Consider the following 14,005-nt stretch of genomic DNA (forward strand, 5'->3'; position numbering starts at 1 on the left):
GAGAAGGCTTATTTACTTACTTATTCTAACTTAATCTAACCTAATAAATAATACTTAAATCTAATTCTTATAACTAATGGTTTTATAGCGCTTACAATTTCGCGCTTAACCTCTGTGCACCCCTACCAGGCAAGGAGTGTCGAAGAGAGAGACAATAGCGGGTTTTAATGCAGAGCTCACAATTTGGCAAGGCCTTAAGAATGTGGCCAATGGGGTGGAGTTACCCTCCAGATAAAGTTGCCTCATGAGTGGATTGGGGTGATTATCCGTTCTTTCGAAGAATCTTTCTAACAGGTTGAGAGCGAACTCTCGAAGAGGTTTAACTTTTGCTTGCCTGTACACTTCAGCGTTGCGGCCGCACTTCTTGGTTTTCCAATTGTACGACAAGCCGACGCAGTGTCTCAAAATTTTGCGCTCGAAGGACTCTTCATAGCTTTGGTCGAGCAAGAGATCCATGTAGGGACTCCGTAGCAAAGAATCGGTCTTATGAGGACTTTGTATAGGGTCAGTTTAGATTTAGTGCAAAGTCCTACTCTTTTACGAAGAATAAAGTAGATTTTACTTAGTGCACCGCGTGCTCTGCTGAGAGCAAGATTAACATGGGGGTCGAATCGTAGGTGTTGATGAAATAGCATTCCCAGGTATTTCATTTGTTGTGAACTGTTTACTACGGTATTCCCGATGCGTAGCTTTAAGCGTTTAGCTTTTCTGTGGATAGATTTAGATCCCAAGTATTTGGATTTTCTCCGAAGAGTAATAACCTGTGTTTTAGCCTCGATGATTTTTATCCCCCAGGTCTGGTAGTACTTGCAGAGATTTGTTAAGTATTTCTCTATAGCATTAGCTGCCTTACCGGGTCGAGGCTCGACGAGAAGATAAGCGTGTCGTCAGCGAACTGTAATAGTTCTGTGCCGCTCTCTGGGATTGGAGCGTCGGCCGTGAAAATGTTGTAGAGTGTAGGTCTTGAAATGGATCCCTGCGGTACTCCAGAAGTGACCGGTAGGAGATCGGAATAATCATTTCTCACGCTGACGTAAAAATGCCTATCTTCGAAAAAACTTATTATAAGTCTAATCACCGGGATAGGGAAATCAAGGCTGATTAATTTAAAGATAAGTCCGTTAACCCACACGGAATCAAATGCCTTTTCGAGGTCTAATGCACACACTACTGTGGGCTTGTTATTGACGTTAAGTCTGCTACTCACTGAATCGTGAAGGTAGCTTAGTGCGTGTTGGGTCCCGTGCTTTGTCCAGAACCCGAATTGATGGTTCGGAATTATGTTTTTCCGATCGCAATGTTGGACTAATCCCGCTGTCCATACTTTTTCGAAGAGCTTGCCCAAGTTGGAGAGGAGAGAGTGAAGTTTTGTGGTTCGTGGGAGCCGCCTTTTTTTTAATGGCGATTACCTTTGCTACTTTCCAAGTAGTGGGAAAGTAACCATTATTGATGCAATTGTTGAAGACTGCAAGAAGGAACTTCATTGATGCCCTAGGGAGGTTTTCGATGACAATATTAGCTATGTCATCTGGTCCAGTTGATTTTTTGCCGTTAAGGCTTTTAGTGATGGCTGCGAGCTGTGATAAGCTCAAAAAGGTTTTTGGGTCATTTGGTTTGCAGGATGGGTTAAAGGTGGAGAAGGTAGTTAGTTTGAGTGAATGCTCATGAAGAAAGTCTTTGATTGTCGTGTCTACAATCGAACTGACGGCTCGGTTGTTACTAGGTAAAGGAGAGTTTAGTTGATTTAGGAAAGACTCCGCGAGTATTTGAGCTTTCCTAGAGTCACTGCCGATGTTTTCATTGTTCTTGGTAAGAACGAAGTTTTTGGATCTGTTGCGGCCTGTCAGCCTATTTATATGTACAAACATATTAGATCCGGGTTTTACATCTGCTAGCTTGCGAGTGAGTTCCTTGCTACGGAATTGTTTCACCATTTGACGGATTAATGTACTAAGGCAGTTAATCCGCGAAATTAACACTTTATATTCCGTGTTAGTTCTGTTGCCATTTTTGTGGAAGTTTCGTTTGAGATTTCTGCGCCAGATTTTTCTGACTTTCAGGTGTTTCATTATCTCGTGCGGCAGTTTATTGAACTGAATCTCATCGATTTTGAGGAGCTTTGTGTTTCTGCGTGTAGCAGAGTTGATGGCATCAGTAGCCAAGATGATGGCCTCATCGATTTCTTTGTCCGTTAGGTTTTGCGAGACAGTAATTTTTCTCAGGTTTAGCTGTGGTGCTAATTCTGCCCTGAATTTATCCCAGTTAGTATGGGCGAATGATCTTATTGCGCTGGGTACTCGCTTTTGCAGTTGAGAGTTTAGAGAAAGTATAAGTTCAACTGCGAAGTGATCGGACATCCCTGGTAAAGTTTTGCACGTTAACACCTGCAGTGTGAGAGTGGCGTCTGCGGACATTAGAAAATAGTCAAGTATTGACCGACTTGCAGGCCTTGTGGGTGTGTCTGGCAAAATCATCTCAAGCTGGTTTAATGGACTTTGATTATGGATCCATTTTTCGAGGGCAACCCCATTTCGGTTTTTTGCCAAATCGAACCAGGAAGTGTGCCGTGAGTTAATGTCCCCACCAAAAATTAGGTATTTAGATTTAGACTGGAGATCGCTCAAGATTTGTAAGTCTTGGCCCAGTTGTTCAGAGGGAGAGTTACATTTTATGTAGACTGCAACTATTAAGATGCGTCTATTGTCGTTAGTTTTAACTAAGGCCGCTGCCGCGGAACAGATCTGCAGGTTTTTGATGGAGACTTCCTCAAATGCATAGTCTTTTCTGACTAAGAGGGCGGAACCGCTGTTGGTGTCGTCCCGGATAATGTTATATCCGGTAAAATTAACGTTGTGCCTGCTTTTTAAATGTGTCTCTGAAACACAGAAGAAGTCTGCTTTCAGGGAATCGACCAACTCTTGTGCGGTGGCACGTTGGGCGTGTGAGACCAAGGACGCGGAGTTAAATGTGACGACTTTTAACTCCATAAACTCATCAAAAGTTGGATAGCGGCTAATTGTCGCTGTTCATTTGTTTGGGCCGAAGCGAGAGTTTCGACCAAGTTTTGGAAAGCCAATTTGTTGCCTTGAGGGACTTGAGGGGCTTTAGCTCTAGGAATAGTGTTCCTAGTTGTTTGGGTAGGAGGAGTTTGGGGGGCTGCAGCTCTAGGGAGAGTATTCCTAGCTGCTTGAGCGTAAGAAACGCCCGGTTTGGCCAAGCTTTGTGACATCTGAGTCACCGCCTGTTTGGCTTTCATGGTCTCGGCATTTTTTTTCGCCCTGCCAGCTTCCCTTCTGGCAACCATGTCCTTGTATGCCGGGCATCCGCGGTAGTTGGCGGGGTGTCCGGCCTGGCCGCAATTGCAGCAAGTTGGTTTGTCTGCGGTGGGATTTGAGCATTCCCCTCGCACATGGGTTTTCGTGCACCTCACGCACCGGTGTACGATGGAGCAATTGGCGATATGCCCGAAGTTTTGGAAGTTGTAGCACTGCACTTCTTGAAACGGCTTGACTTTCTCAAGCGAAATTTTCTGGTGAAGGATATATTTCACCTTAAATGCTTCGTTTAGACCTTGTTCTGGCTCGAAAGTAGCCATGAACAGCCCCGATTGTGACTTCAATGGAAGCGCCGGGTTCAGGCTGTGGACCAGTTTGTCGGCTCGTGTGACTAGATTTGAAACACTTTTCAACTTTAGGTGCGGGTACTCTTCGTTGAGTTCGCGCATTATGTCAGCCAGCTCAGTCTCTCTATGAAGACCACGGATGACCAAGGACTGAGTCCTTAAAGCCGGAGGGGTACTGGTGGTGGCATGCAGTCCCTTTTCCTTAATAAGGTTAAAGATCGCTGCATGATCCTCAAGACTTTGAGCAAAAATGAGGGTCCTATCGGGCCTCGTATTTTTTAGGGTTGCTTTTAACCCTTTCTCTTTTAATATCCTCAAGAATTAAGGAACATTAATTTTATACCCAGTGATGGGCGGAATTTTTGCCTTTTTTGGGCGGGTAGCCTGGGGGGAGGGTGCCTGAGGGTTTGCCGGAGGGGCATTAACTCTACTTACACTCACCTTTTCTTTGTTTCTCTTTTTCCTCCGCTGGACGAAGTTGAATTCGTCGCCTTCCTCTTCTTGGATGACGACGCACATCTCTCCATCTTGATGATGTTGTTGATCCTTCTGTTGTTGCTCCTTCAGTTGTTGCTCGTCTTGTTGTTGTTCATGTTGATGTTGTTCATGTTGATGTTGTTCACGATGATGTTGTCGTTGCTGCTGCTCCGACGTTGCGGTTGGCATCCTCCCTTCGAGGGATGCCAAGCGATCCTCTAGCCGCATTTATAATTTTTAGCTGACAGTCCAGCTGTTGGACCGTCGCAGCCTTTTCTTGTTTTAGCCCCTCGATTTTTTCGAGGAGGGTCACGTTCATTGCTTGCAGCTCTGGGGAGCTGCCTTCTTCTTCCGATGACATCTCCTCGGGGTGTATCATCTTACACCTCTTGGCGGACATCCTGTCCCCAAGCCCGTATTTGCTGTTGTGCGCAGCAGCTCTGGAATGTAACAATATTTTTTTTTAATTTAATGTTCTTATAATAGTTACCCTTTTTCGGACAGTTGAATGGCACCACTGTCCAGAACGTATACTTCCTTCTGGATTCTTGTTCAGCTCTGCTCTTAATGACCGCTCGCTTCGAGAGCTCGGAGCGAACTGTGAGGCTCGCAGATGTTGAGTGCTCCTTTATATAATTCGTAGAACACGACGTGACTACGAATTATATTGAGCGCAAATCCGCCTTATTCCGATTATCAGAATCGCCATCAACTTTTTCGAAGATAGGCTGCTCTACGTCAACGTGAGAAACGAATTTCCCGATCTCTTGCCGATAAAATCAGAAGTACCGCAAGGATCCATTTCAGGGCCTACCTTATATAAAATGTTCACGGCTGACGTTTGCAATCCTGAGACCGGCCCTGCCATTATCCGATATATCGATGACACCCTTATCTTCGCATCAAACTTTCGAGAAAACGGAAGACTAGCCAAATCCATTAATTCGGTAACTCTACCAACAGAGTAGCACATCCCATTGGCCATATTTCTCAGACCCTGCCAAATTGTGAGTAAAAATCTAAAACTCTCCATCTACATCTACAAGTTACTGTGATGTGCAGTTGTGTGTAGTAGTTTTAAGTAGTTGTAACTATCCTAAGTTAGAATTAAGCATGTAAATAGTAATATTTTAAGTAAGTAAATAAAAACCTTCTGAGGCTTTTAGTGCGAGCGCATTTTTTTTAAATAAAGTTAATGTTTGATCATTAAGAAAATGTCAAGATTTATGTATGTATATGAATACACAGGAAAGTAACTTTGCGTAGAAGGTTGGGTAGGCCAAACAATTGTGATAGCCACCCATTGAAATAGAATTAGGGCAGCTAAGTTCAACTTAAGTTAGAAATAAGCTACCAATGTTGAAATGTAAGTCACTATTGGTAATAAAAACTGAAAAAAACTAAAACACTCCTTCATCACGCAAGAATACACGCATACATCTTCTGGGAAGTTTAATACATCATCACCAGACAAGTCACACATTTCACTGAAAAACAGCCACATGCGATAGCCGCCAGTGCACAAGGCTGAGTGGTATGGATGTGTCCAAGGTAAGCAAAGTAATATACTGAGGCTCTGGAAAGAATTCCTCTTCCACTTGGAGTAATATGATTTTGTACTCTGAAGAGTCAAATGGTAACAGAGGCGAATCCGGTGTCGGATTGTTCCAGACGATTTCCGTAAGGTGAGCACTCTTGACTTGGGAGCCGGTTTCCGACAGGATTCTCACTGCAAGATTTCAATCCAGGTTAAGAAATCAGATTAGCCATTTTGTGAGCAGTAGATTTAGGAGTTGCCTGCTGGATGTGTGTAATAAGACAGGCGTTGACATTGGCTTTGAAAGGGACTCCCCAGCGTTGCATTCTGTCACCGATATTATTTCTTCTTGTTATCGCTACCATCCTTCATGTTACTCCGTTTAAAGGACGTGTAGGGATTCAATGGACTATGACATGTTTCCTCAAACGCCTCGACTACGGTGATAACATCCGTTTGCTCTTTCATCGCGACATGGAACTTGGGCAAATGGCTCTGGATTTGAAAAAAAAAGCAAGTGAAATCTAGAAATCCGCGGTCAATCGGAAACTGGAATCCTTCGTGAATACTTGTCTGCGACCTACCATCGAGGTCCACTGGCCTGTTTTCTACACTTCTCATCAAAAATATTTGAATTTCAATTTATACCTAGCTCGCAATGTTTATGTATTTAGTATCTTAGACTATTCACTTTAGTGGGGTATTGCCATTCAAAGTTTTCTTTGTAGTAAATTTGCACAAAAGAGACAATTTTAATCTATCATAACTTTGTTAATGATGGTGCTATTTTCACTTGGTAGTATCATCCTCTATATTATAGACTACATTGGGTTATAGTTTGATGATTTCAGGATGTACCTAAGAAGGGTATCGAGGGTGTCTTGGCAATCTCTAAGAAATGTAGCAATGTACTATTATTAACTTTATTGAAACATATATCGTTTTAGAGTGTTTTTCATTTTTTCTTTTTTCACAGCAAATTTTGTAAATTACAAGGGCCAACACCCGACTAATAACGGAGGCCTTGAAGTAGCGAAAGAAATACAGATGCTAACACGTAAAGGACCGCTGCCGCTCGGGTTAGCAGCTCCCGGAAAAACAAACTGAGCCACGCAAAGCAACCTTTGCCTGTTGTTAGATACGAGTAAATAGAATACCCGCAGGTGTAACGCAAAGTGCATTAGCCAAAAATAATGACGATGGTAACCAAGTACTGAAAACTATTTTAAATAGGCTTAATAATTTGAATAAAAGACTAGACGAACAAAAGATAGTAAATAAAGGAAAGGAAAGGAAGGAAAGTGTAATAAAATTGTATTTTTTTAATCGTTCGACTTTCCGATCTATTAACTGGCGCCCTAGCAGGGACCGCGTTGCGACATATCCGAAATTGATAGTTGTTTAGTATAACCAGTTACTAATAGTGAAAAATCGGTACTCGTACGATAACCAAGTCGGTCCATTTTCCAATCGTTAAAAACTATCGCGATTTACCCAAATCGAGTATTCGGAGTGTATTTTAAGGGAAAAGAGGCCCCGCAGTAGCTAAGAGAGCAAACCGGAGTCAATTGGAATATTGGCAGCCACCCTTAACGCAATATCGCGGTCCAAACCAAGGAAATAAAAAGTGATAATTAATCGGTGTGAAGTGCGAATTGAGTTGATCTTGGCAGAGTAAAAAAAGAATGCAGACCATCATAATATCAATGTAAGTCGATTATTGGAATGATTCTTAGAAATTTTTTATGTAAGTCCAGGATTACTAATGTAGAGTGAATATTTGAATTTTATCAGAGGTAAAGTAAAACAAGATTGAATAATTGTAAATGATCTGTTAGAGGAAATCAAATTATAAAGTGAAACAGGTAGTTCATACTAAAAAAAGAAAATAATAAGAAATTGAAAGTTATTAACTTATATCAAAGTTTAAAGCAAGAAAGTGGAATTTATCAGATCAATTTATATCAAAGTGAAAGTTATCAGATTCCTATTTTAAAGTCGGTGTTAACTTTGTGATCGGGAATATCAGCTATTGTTTGTTTTTCCGCAAAATTTTAAACTGATCTCACTAAGAAATTTTAGAAATCGCCGAAATCGCGAAAATATGGCAAATCGAAACAATTTAATTCATCCTCCGCGGTTACAAGGGAATGAGAATGCAGAAATGGTTCCTCCTCACCCACCTAACCCAAATCCCCCCCAACCCAATGCAAATATACCCCTTGACAACTTAGCTCTCCTTGTATCTAGGCTAGTTATTGAGACATTACGAACAGAGGGAAGACATATAATAAATGAAATAATTAACCCTGTTGGGGATATAAATAATGATGTGGACATACCAGTGAACGTAAATAATGAAGGCAATTTATCCGATATGGATAAGGTCCCAGATATAGTTAAAAGCCTGAGGGATTTCTCCGGGAAACCAGGGGAATTCAGTTCCTGGAAGAAGAGCGTAGAACGCATTCTGGCAATTTATGAACATCTGAAGGGTACCCCTAAGTATTACGGGATCCTTTCGGTAATAAGGAATAAAATTGTAGGAGAGGCAGATACAGCCCTTGAATCACACAACACCCCCTCAACTGGGATAAAATTGCAAAGTGTTTGACGTTACACTATGCTGATAGACGAGACGTAGGCACGCTGGAGTACCAAATGACAACTCTTGTCCAGGGGAACAATTCTATTCACGAATTTTACCAAAATGTTTATCATCACCTATCCCTTATTTTAAATAAATTATCCTGCATGGATATGGTTCCAGAATCTTTGCAAAATATGACGCAATCTTATCACAGTAAGGCATTAGATACATTCGTAAGGATTGAATGGTGATTTACCAACACTTCTGAGTATTAGCGGACCAACCGAACTCCCATAGGCTTTGCAGCTCTGCCAGAAGTTGCAGAATGTTAACTATCGTACCCAACACGCTCATGGATCACAAAGTACCATGCGTAAAAACTTTTTCCAAACTCCACCTCTTCCTCCTAAGAGAAATAATCATTCATTATCCCAGCATCAGGTCAATAGATATCCCAAACGGGAATTCTACCCTGCCTTACTACATGACCCCCAACCCTCCCAGATACCCCAATTTACTGCACGACAGCAGCCTCAAGGTCCTCAGGTAGTAAGACCAAATGTACCACAATATCCGAACTATTGGCAACTACCACCAAAGCCACGTAGATATGAGCCTATGGACGTAGACCAGTCCATAAGAAGTCGAGCTGTAAACTATCAGAACAGACCAAACGTTGGTCGCCAATTTCCAGTTAAACGGGAATCAGGCCAGCAGCCAGATTTCAAGAACAAACAGCAAAGAAACTATCATACACATGCTTTTAATATAATGCCCGAAGTGCTCGAGGAGACCATGTACCATAATAGTGTGAGCTCAGATGAGGCGTTACGCGAATACCTCTCATTAGAAGAAACCATACCCTTCCCGCCTCCAGAAGCTTTCCAAGACACAGCACCCCTTGAAGTTCCCAATGAAGACGAGTTAGAGGAAGGAGAAATAGTACAACACCCTTTTTTAGATTAAGCAGCTCTTCGCTCCCATACATTGAACATGCGATGAAGAGCGGGGAAAAACTTAAATTTCTTGTTGATACGGGATCTAATAAGAACTACATTCACCCTCAATTTATTAGAGCTCCCATTAAAAACAAAATTGCGTTCATTGCTAACTCTGTAGGAGGAAAAGTGAGAATTACACACCATGCATTTATCGATATATTTGGTCATGACATGGAAAAGTTAAAATTCTTTATTTTACCTACACTTGAAACCTTTGCAGGAATAATAGGAAACGACTGCCTAAAATCATTAGGAGCAGTCATTCATAGGAATGAGAAGTATATGACCATAAAAAATAATGTAAAAATTCCTCTTCAACAATATGTATCCGAATCAGTGAATAATATAAGAACATCCCATCTGAATGAAAGACAGAAAACTAGACTAGAATTTATTTTAAGAAAACATCAAGGTCTCCTTTCAGGACCAGATGATAAATTGACATTCGTAACAGGTGTTAAGGGAGAAATCCGCACTACCTCAAACGACCCTGTCTACAGTAAACAATTTCCTTACCCCATGGCCCTAAAAAAGGAAGTTGAAAAAGAGATAAATAAACTTCTAGTCGATGGAATTATTAGACCATCAAAGTCGCCGTACAATTCACCAGTGTGGATTGTTCCAAAAAAAGGAGACGCATCTGGTAAAAGGAAATCTCGTATAGTAATTGATTACAAGAAATTGAACGCAATCACAATACCAGACACGTACTCCTTACCAGAAACCAATGAGGTTCTTGCAAACTTAGGTGAAAATAATTTCTTTACTGTACTTGATTAAAAGAGTGTTTTTTTTCAAATACTGTTAAGAGAACAAGACATAGAAAAAACTGCATTTTCGGTTAACAATGGGAAATATGAATTTCTCCGACTTCCTATGGGAGTAAAAAACGGTCCAGCAAACTTTCAGAGAGCCTTAGATGACATACTCAGGGAACATATCGGCGTACGTTGTCTTATTTACCTAGACGATATTATAATTTTCGGCAGAACTGAAGAGGAACATTTCAAGAATCTCCAATTGGTATTCGAGACACTTGAAAAGGCAAATGTAAAAATTCAACTTGATAAATGCGAGTTCCTTAAAACTGAAGTTGAGTTTTTAGGTTTCATAGTAAGCGCCGAGGGTATTAAAACCAATCCTAAGAAGGTTGAAGCCATTGCAAATTTCCCACCACCCAGAACTCTTAAAGACCTCCGTTCATTCCTGGGAATGTCAGGATATTATCGACGGTTTATAAGAGATTATGCGAAATTGGCGAAACCTCTAACGTCACTCTTAAGAGGGGAGGATGGACGAGTATCTAAGAATTCTTCAAGGAAAACATTAATTTCCCTTAATAGAAACGCAATGGAAGCCTTTAATAAACTTAAAAACTCTCTTATATCAGAAGATGTTATTCTCTCGCATTCGAACTTCGAAAAAGGGTTCGAACTCACAACGGATGCATCTGACTACGCGATTGGAGCTGTTCTCTCGCAAGACGGCAAACCTGTTTCATTTTTATCTAGAACTCTTAATAAGACTGAGGAAAGCTACGCTACTAATGAGAAAGAAATGCTAGCGATTATTTGGTCTCTAAAATCACTTCGTAACTTTTTATACGGTTCTCGAAAAATCAAGATCTACACGGATCATCAGCCCTTGACTTATGCGTTAAGCAACAAAAACACTAACAGCAAATTAAAACGCTGGAAATCGATATTAGAGGAATACAATTACGAATTGCAATATAAACCGGGTAAGGCTAACGTTGTCGCCGATTCCCTATCAAGACCACCTAAATTATCCGAAATTAATTCTATGACACCCACTGAGCACAGTGACGAAAGCTCTTCCCATAATTTAATCCCTTCTGTTGAGACTCCAATTAATGCATTTAGAACACAGCTTATCCTGAAAATTGGGGATGAACAGAGCTATCAAATTAATAACCCATTTGACAATTATACAAGACATACATTTATACAACGACATTACACTGAACAGAATTTGATAAATATTTTTAAAAGATATCTCAATCCAAATACCATTAACGGACTTCTCTGTGACGAACGGACTATGGGACGTATACAAGAAATATACCCGCACCATTTTAATAGCTATAAAATTAGGTACACACAAAAATTTGTTGAAGACATTCCAAATGAGGTTGAGCAAGAAGAAAAGATTATTCTCACTAATCGAAGAGCTCATCGGAACGCTGAGGAGAACCGCCTTCAAATACTAGAAAACTTTTATTTCCCTAGAATGACCGCAAAAATCAAAAGACTAGTAAATCAATGCTCGATCTGCAAGGCAAATAAATATGATCGGCATCCTAACAAACCACACATAAATGCAACTCCCATTCCGAACTATCCCGGACATACCGTCCACATAGACATTTTCTCTACCGAAAAACACTTGGTTTTAACGGCTATAGATAAATTTACAAAGTTCATTAAAACTCAAATCTTACAATCGAGATCAGCGCAGGATATCAGGCAACCTCTTCGAGACATTCTATTTTCATTTTGTATTCCTGAAAATGTTGTCATAGACAACGAAGGCGTATTGAGATCTATTTCCTTAACAACCATGATGGAAGATGAGTTACAAATAAAAGTTTATAAAACACCTCCATATGAAAGCGAAATTAATGGACAAATTGAACGTCCACATTCCACCTTAACTGAAATCATGAGATGCTTAAGAGAAGAGCAGCCTAGACTATCCTTTCAAGAACTTTTAGAAAAAGCAGTGTATGAATACAATCTGACCATACATTCCACAACGGGAAAGAAGCCCGTAGAGTTATTCCTTGGCAAAATAAATCGAGCCAATCCTGAAGATTTAGAAAAAAATCGTACCAAAAATATAGAGAAATTGAAAAATAAACAGCAAAAAGACATAGAACAACATAATAAGAAGAGGCTACCAATGAAAACTTATGAAATTGGGAAAAGTATTTATGTTAAGATGAAGAAAAGGTTAGGTTCAAAGCTAACTCCTCGATATCGACAAGAGATAGTCAAAGAAGATAGACACACAACTGTATTAACAGAATCTGGCAAGGTTGTTCACAAAAGTCATATAAAAAATTAATTCTCTTTCCAGACTGACCTTTGGCTTAGCTTTTGGCAAAGTACAAATACTAGACTATACGAACTCACAAATAATAGCAATAAAGGAAGGACTAGCAAAAATAACAACAGGAAATTTTAAAATCATTCATGACGTCGACTTGGACCAGTATGAAAAAGTGACTTCGGACATAGCAACTACTCTCAATACTGACGCATTTAAGAGCGATCCATTATATCCTTACCTTTCCCATGAACTACTACAAACTCAAGAACTTTTAAGCAATTTAAAACCGAAAATAGAAAAAAATCCTTAAATTTTATTGGTACGGCTTGGAAATGGGTAGCTGGTAACCCCGGCCACGAAGACTTCCTAACTATTCAAGATAAAATGAACAGTGTCTTAAAAAACAACAACCAGCAGGTAATCATAAATAAATCTTTAACTGATCGATTGAACAACCTTACTTTAATATCAAACAAGATAGAAAAATTTGTACAAACAAACGAAAACTTTAGAAATGAACACTTGAGTAGTTTACAATATAAATTGAAGCTAATCAAAGAAGAACTTATAAATATTAAATACGCCATTAGTTTTGCAAAAATTGGAACTATAAATACGTTAATGCTTTCGCAAAAAGAAATTAAATTAGCTACTCAAATCCTGGATAAAGAAAAACTTCCATATGCTTCACCAGAAGAAGCATTAGAATTTTCAAATGTTAAAATTATAACTAATCACTCCTCACTTTTATATATTGTTAACATTCCAATAACGACGGAACAAACATATGAAAAAATTAGAATAAAGCCTGTCAAGAATAAAAATGTAATTGTTGAGATACCGCAAGATTTTGTATTAAAGAATCAAAAACAAATTTATAGCATTTCAGAAAAATGTAAAACTTTTAATAATTTGGCAATTTGCAATCAAATATATGTAAATGACATAAGTAATTCATCTTGCATCTCTAAAATTTTGCAAAGTTTAAATTCACATTGTAACAAGATTAGTAATCAGCACATACCGACCATCGAGCAAATCGCACCAGATATGATTTTGGTAAATGATTTCAAAGGAACCTTAAATATTGATCAAACCAACCGGGAACTTAATGGGACATTTGTTATAAAATTTAGCAACGTTACTATAACAATTAATAATCGATCCTTTTCATCTCAAGAAGTAACAAGCATTGAAGCTCTCCCGGCCATCTTACAACCAACGCCATGAGAACAGCAATATCGGGAAATACTATCTCTCGAAATGATGAAGGAACTGAGTATTCAAAATACAGATGAAATAAGACTATTAGAAGCTGAAAACAAACGTGACAAATGGACTAATTACGGACTTATGGCCACAATTTTTTTTATATTTATCATAATATCTCTTAAAATCAATTCCAAAACAGTAATCAGAGATAAAGCACATCTAAAAATCGAAATTGATCCAAAGGAACAACAACCACAGATAAACTTACCATCTCCAGATATGATCAACATTTCAGTTCCAAGTATACTTCAATACCTGCAAAACCAACCTCCAATGGTCCAACATCCCTACAACAACCATTTTTAATTGACGAGGACGTCAGCATCTAAGGAGGGAGGAGTTATCGCACACGATATCATTTCATACACGAGCGATCGAAGTTATTGAACTCAGGTCAAACATCAGCCGGAATAAGCTACACGCGCAACCGCACC

General features: G+C 39.6%; 1 protein-coding gene across 1 annotated transcript; it reads left to right on the forward strand.

Moving 5' to 3' along the window:
* The first annotated feature begins 7,321 nt into the window (after positions 1 to 7,321).
* On the forward strand, positions 7,322 to 12,609 carry LOC119648473. The gene is made up of 2 exons (XM_038050236.1): positions 7,322 to 7,344; positions 12,327 to 12,609. The coding sequence occupies exons 1-2, from the start codon at positions 7,322 to 7,324 to the stop codon at positions 12,607 to 12,609; spliced, it is 306 nt and encodes a 101-aa protein (XP_037906164.1).
* Positions 12,610 to 14,005: the final 1,396 nt, after the last annotated feature.

The sequence above is a fragment of the Hermetia illucens genome, chromosome 2 (assembly GCF_905115235.1).
Source record: "Hermetia illucens chromosome 2, iHerIll2.2.curated.20191125, whole genome shotgun sequence".
Classification (NCBI taxonomy): domain Eukaryota; kingdom Metazoa; phylum Arthropoda; class Insecta; order Diptera; family Stratiomyidae; genus Hermetia; species Hermetia illucens.

Bases quoted from the DNA above. Each gene is read 5' to 3' on its own strand.
- LOC119648473 (XM_038050236.1), top strand. From the start codon at position 7,322: ATGCAGACCATCATAATATCAAT. The intron at 7,345-12,326 runs GTAAGTCGATTA...TTCTCTTTCCAG, and splicing joins CAGACCATCATAATATCAAT to ACTGACCTTTGGCTTAGCTT.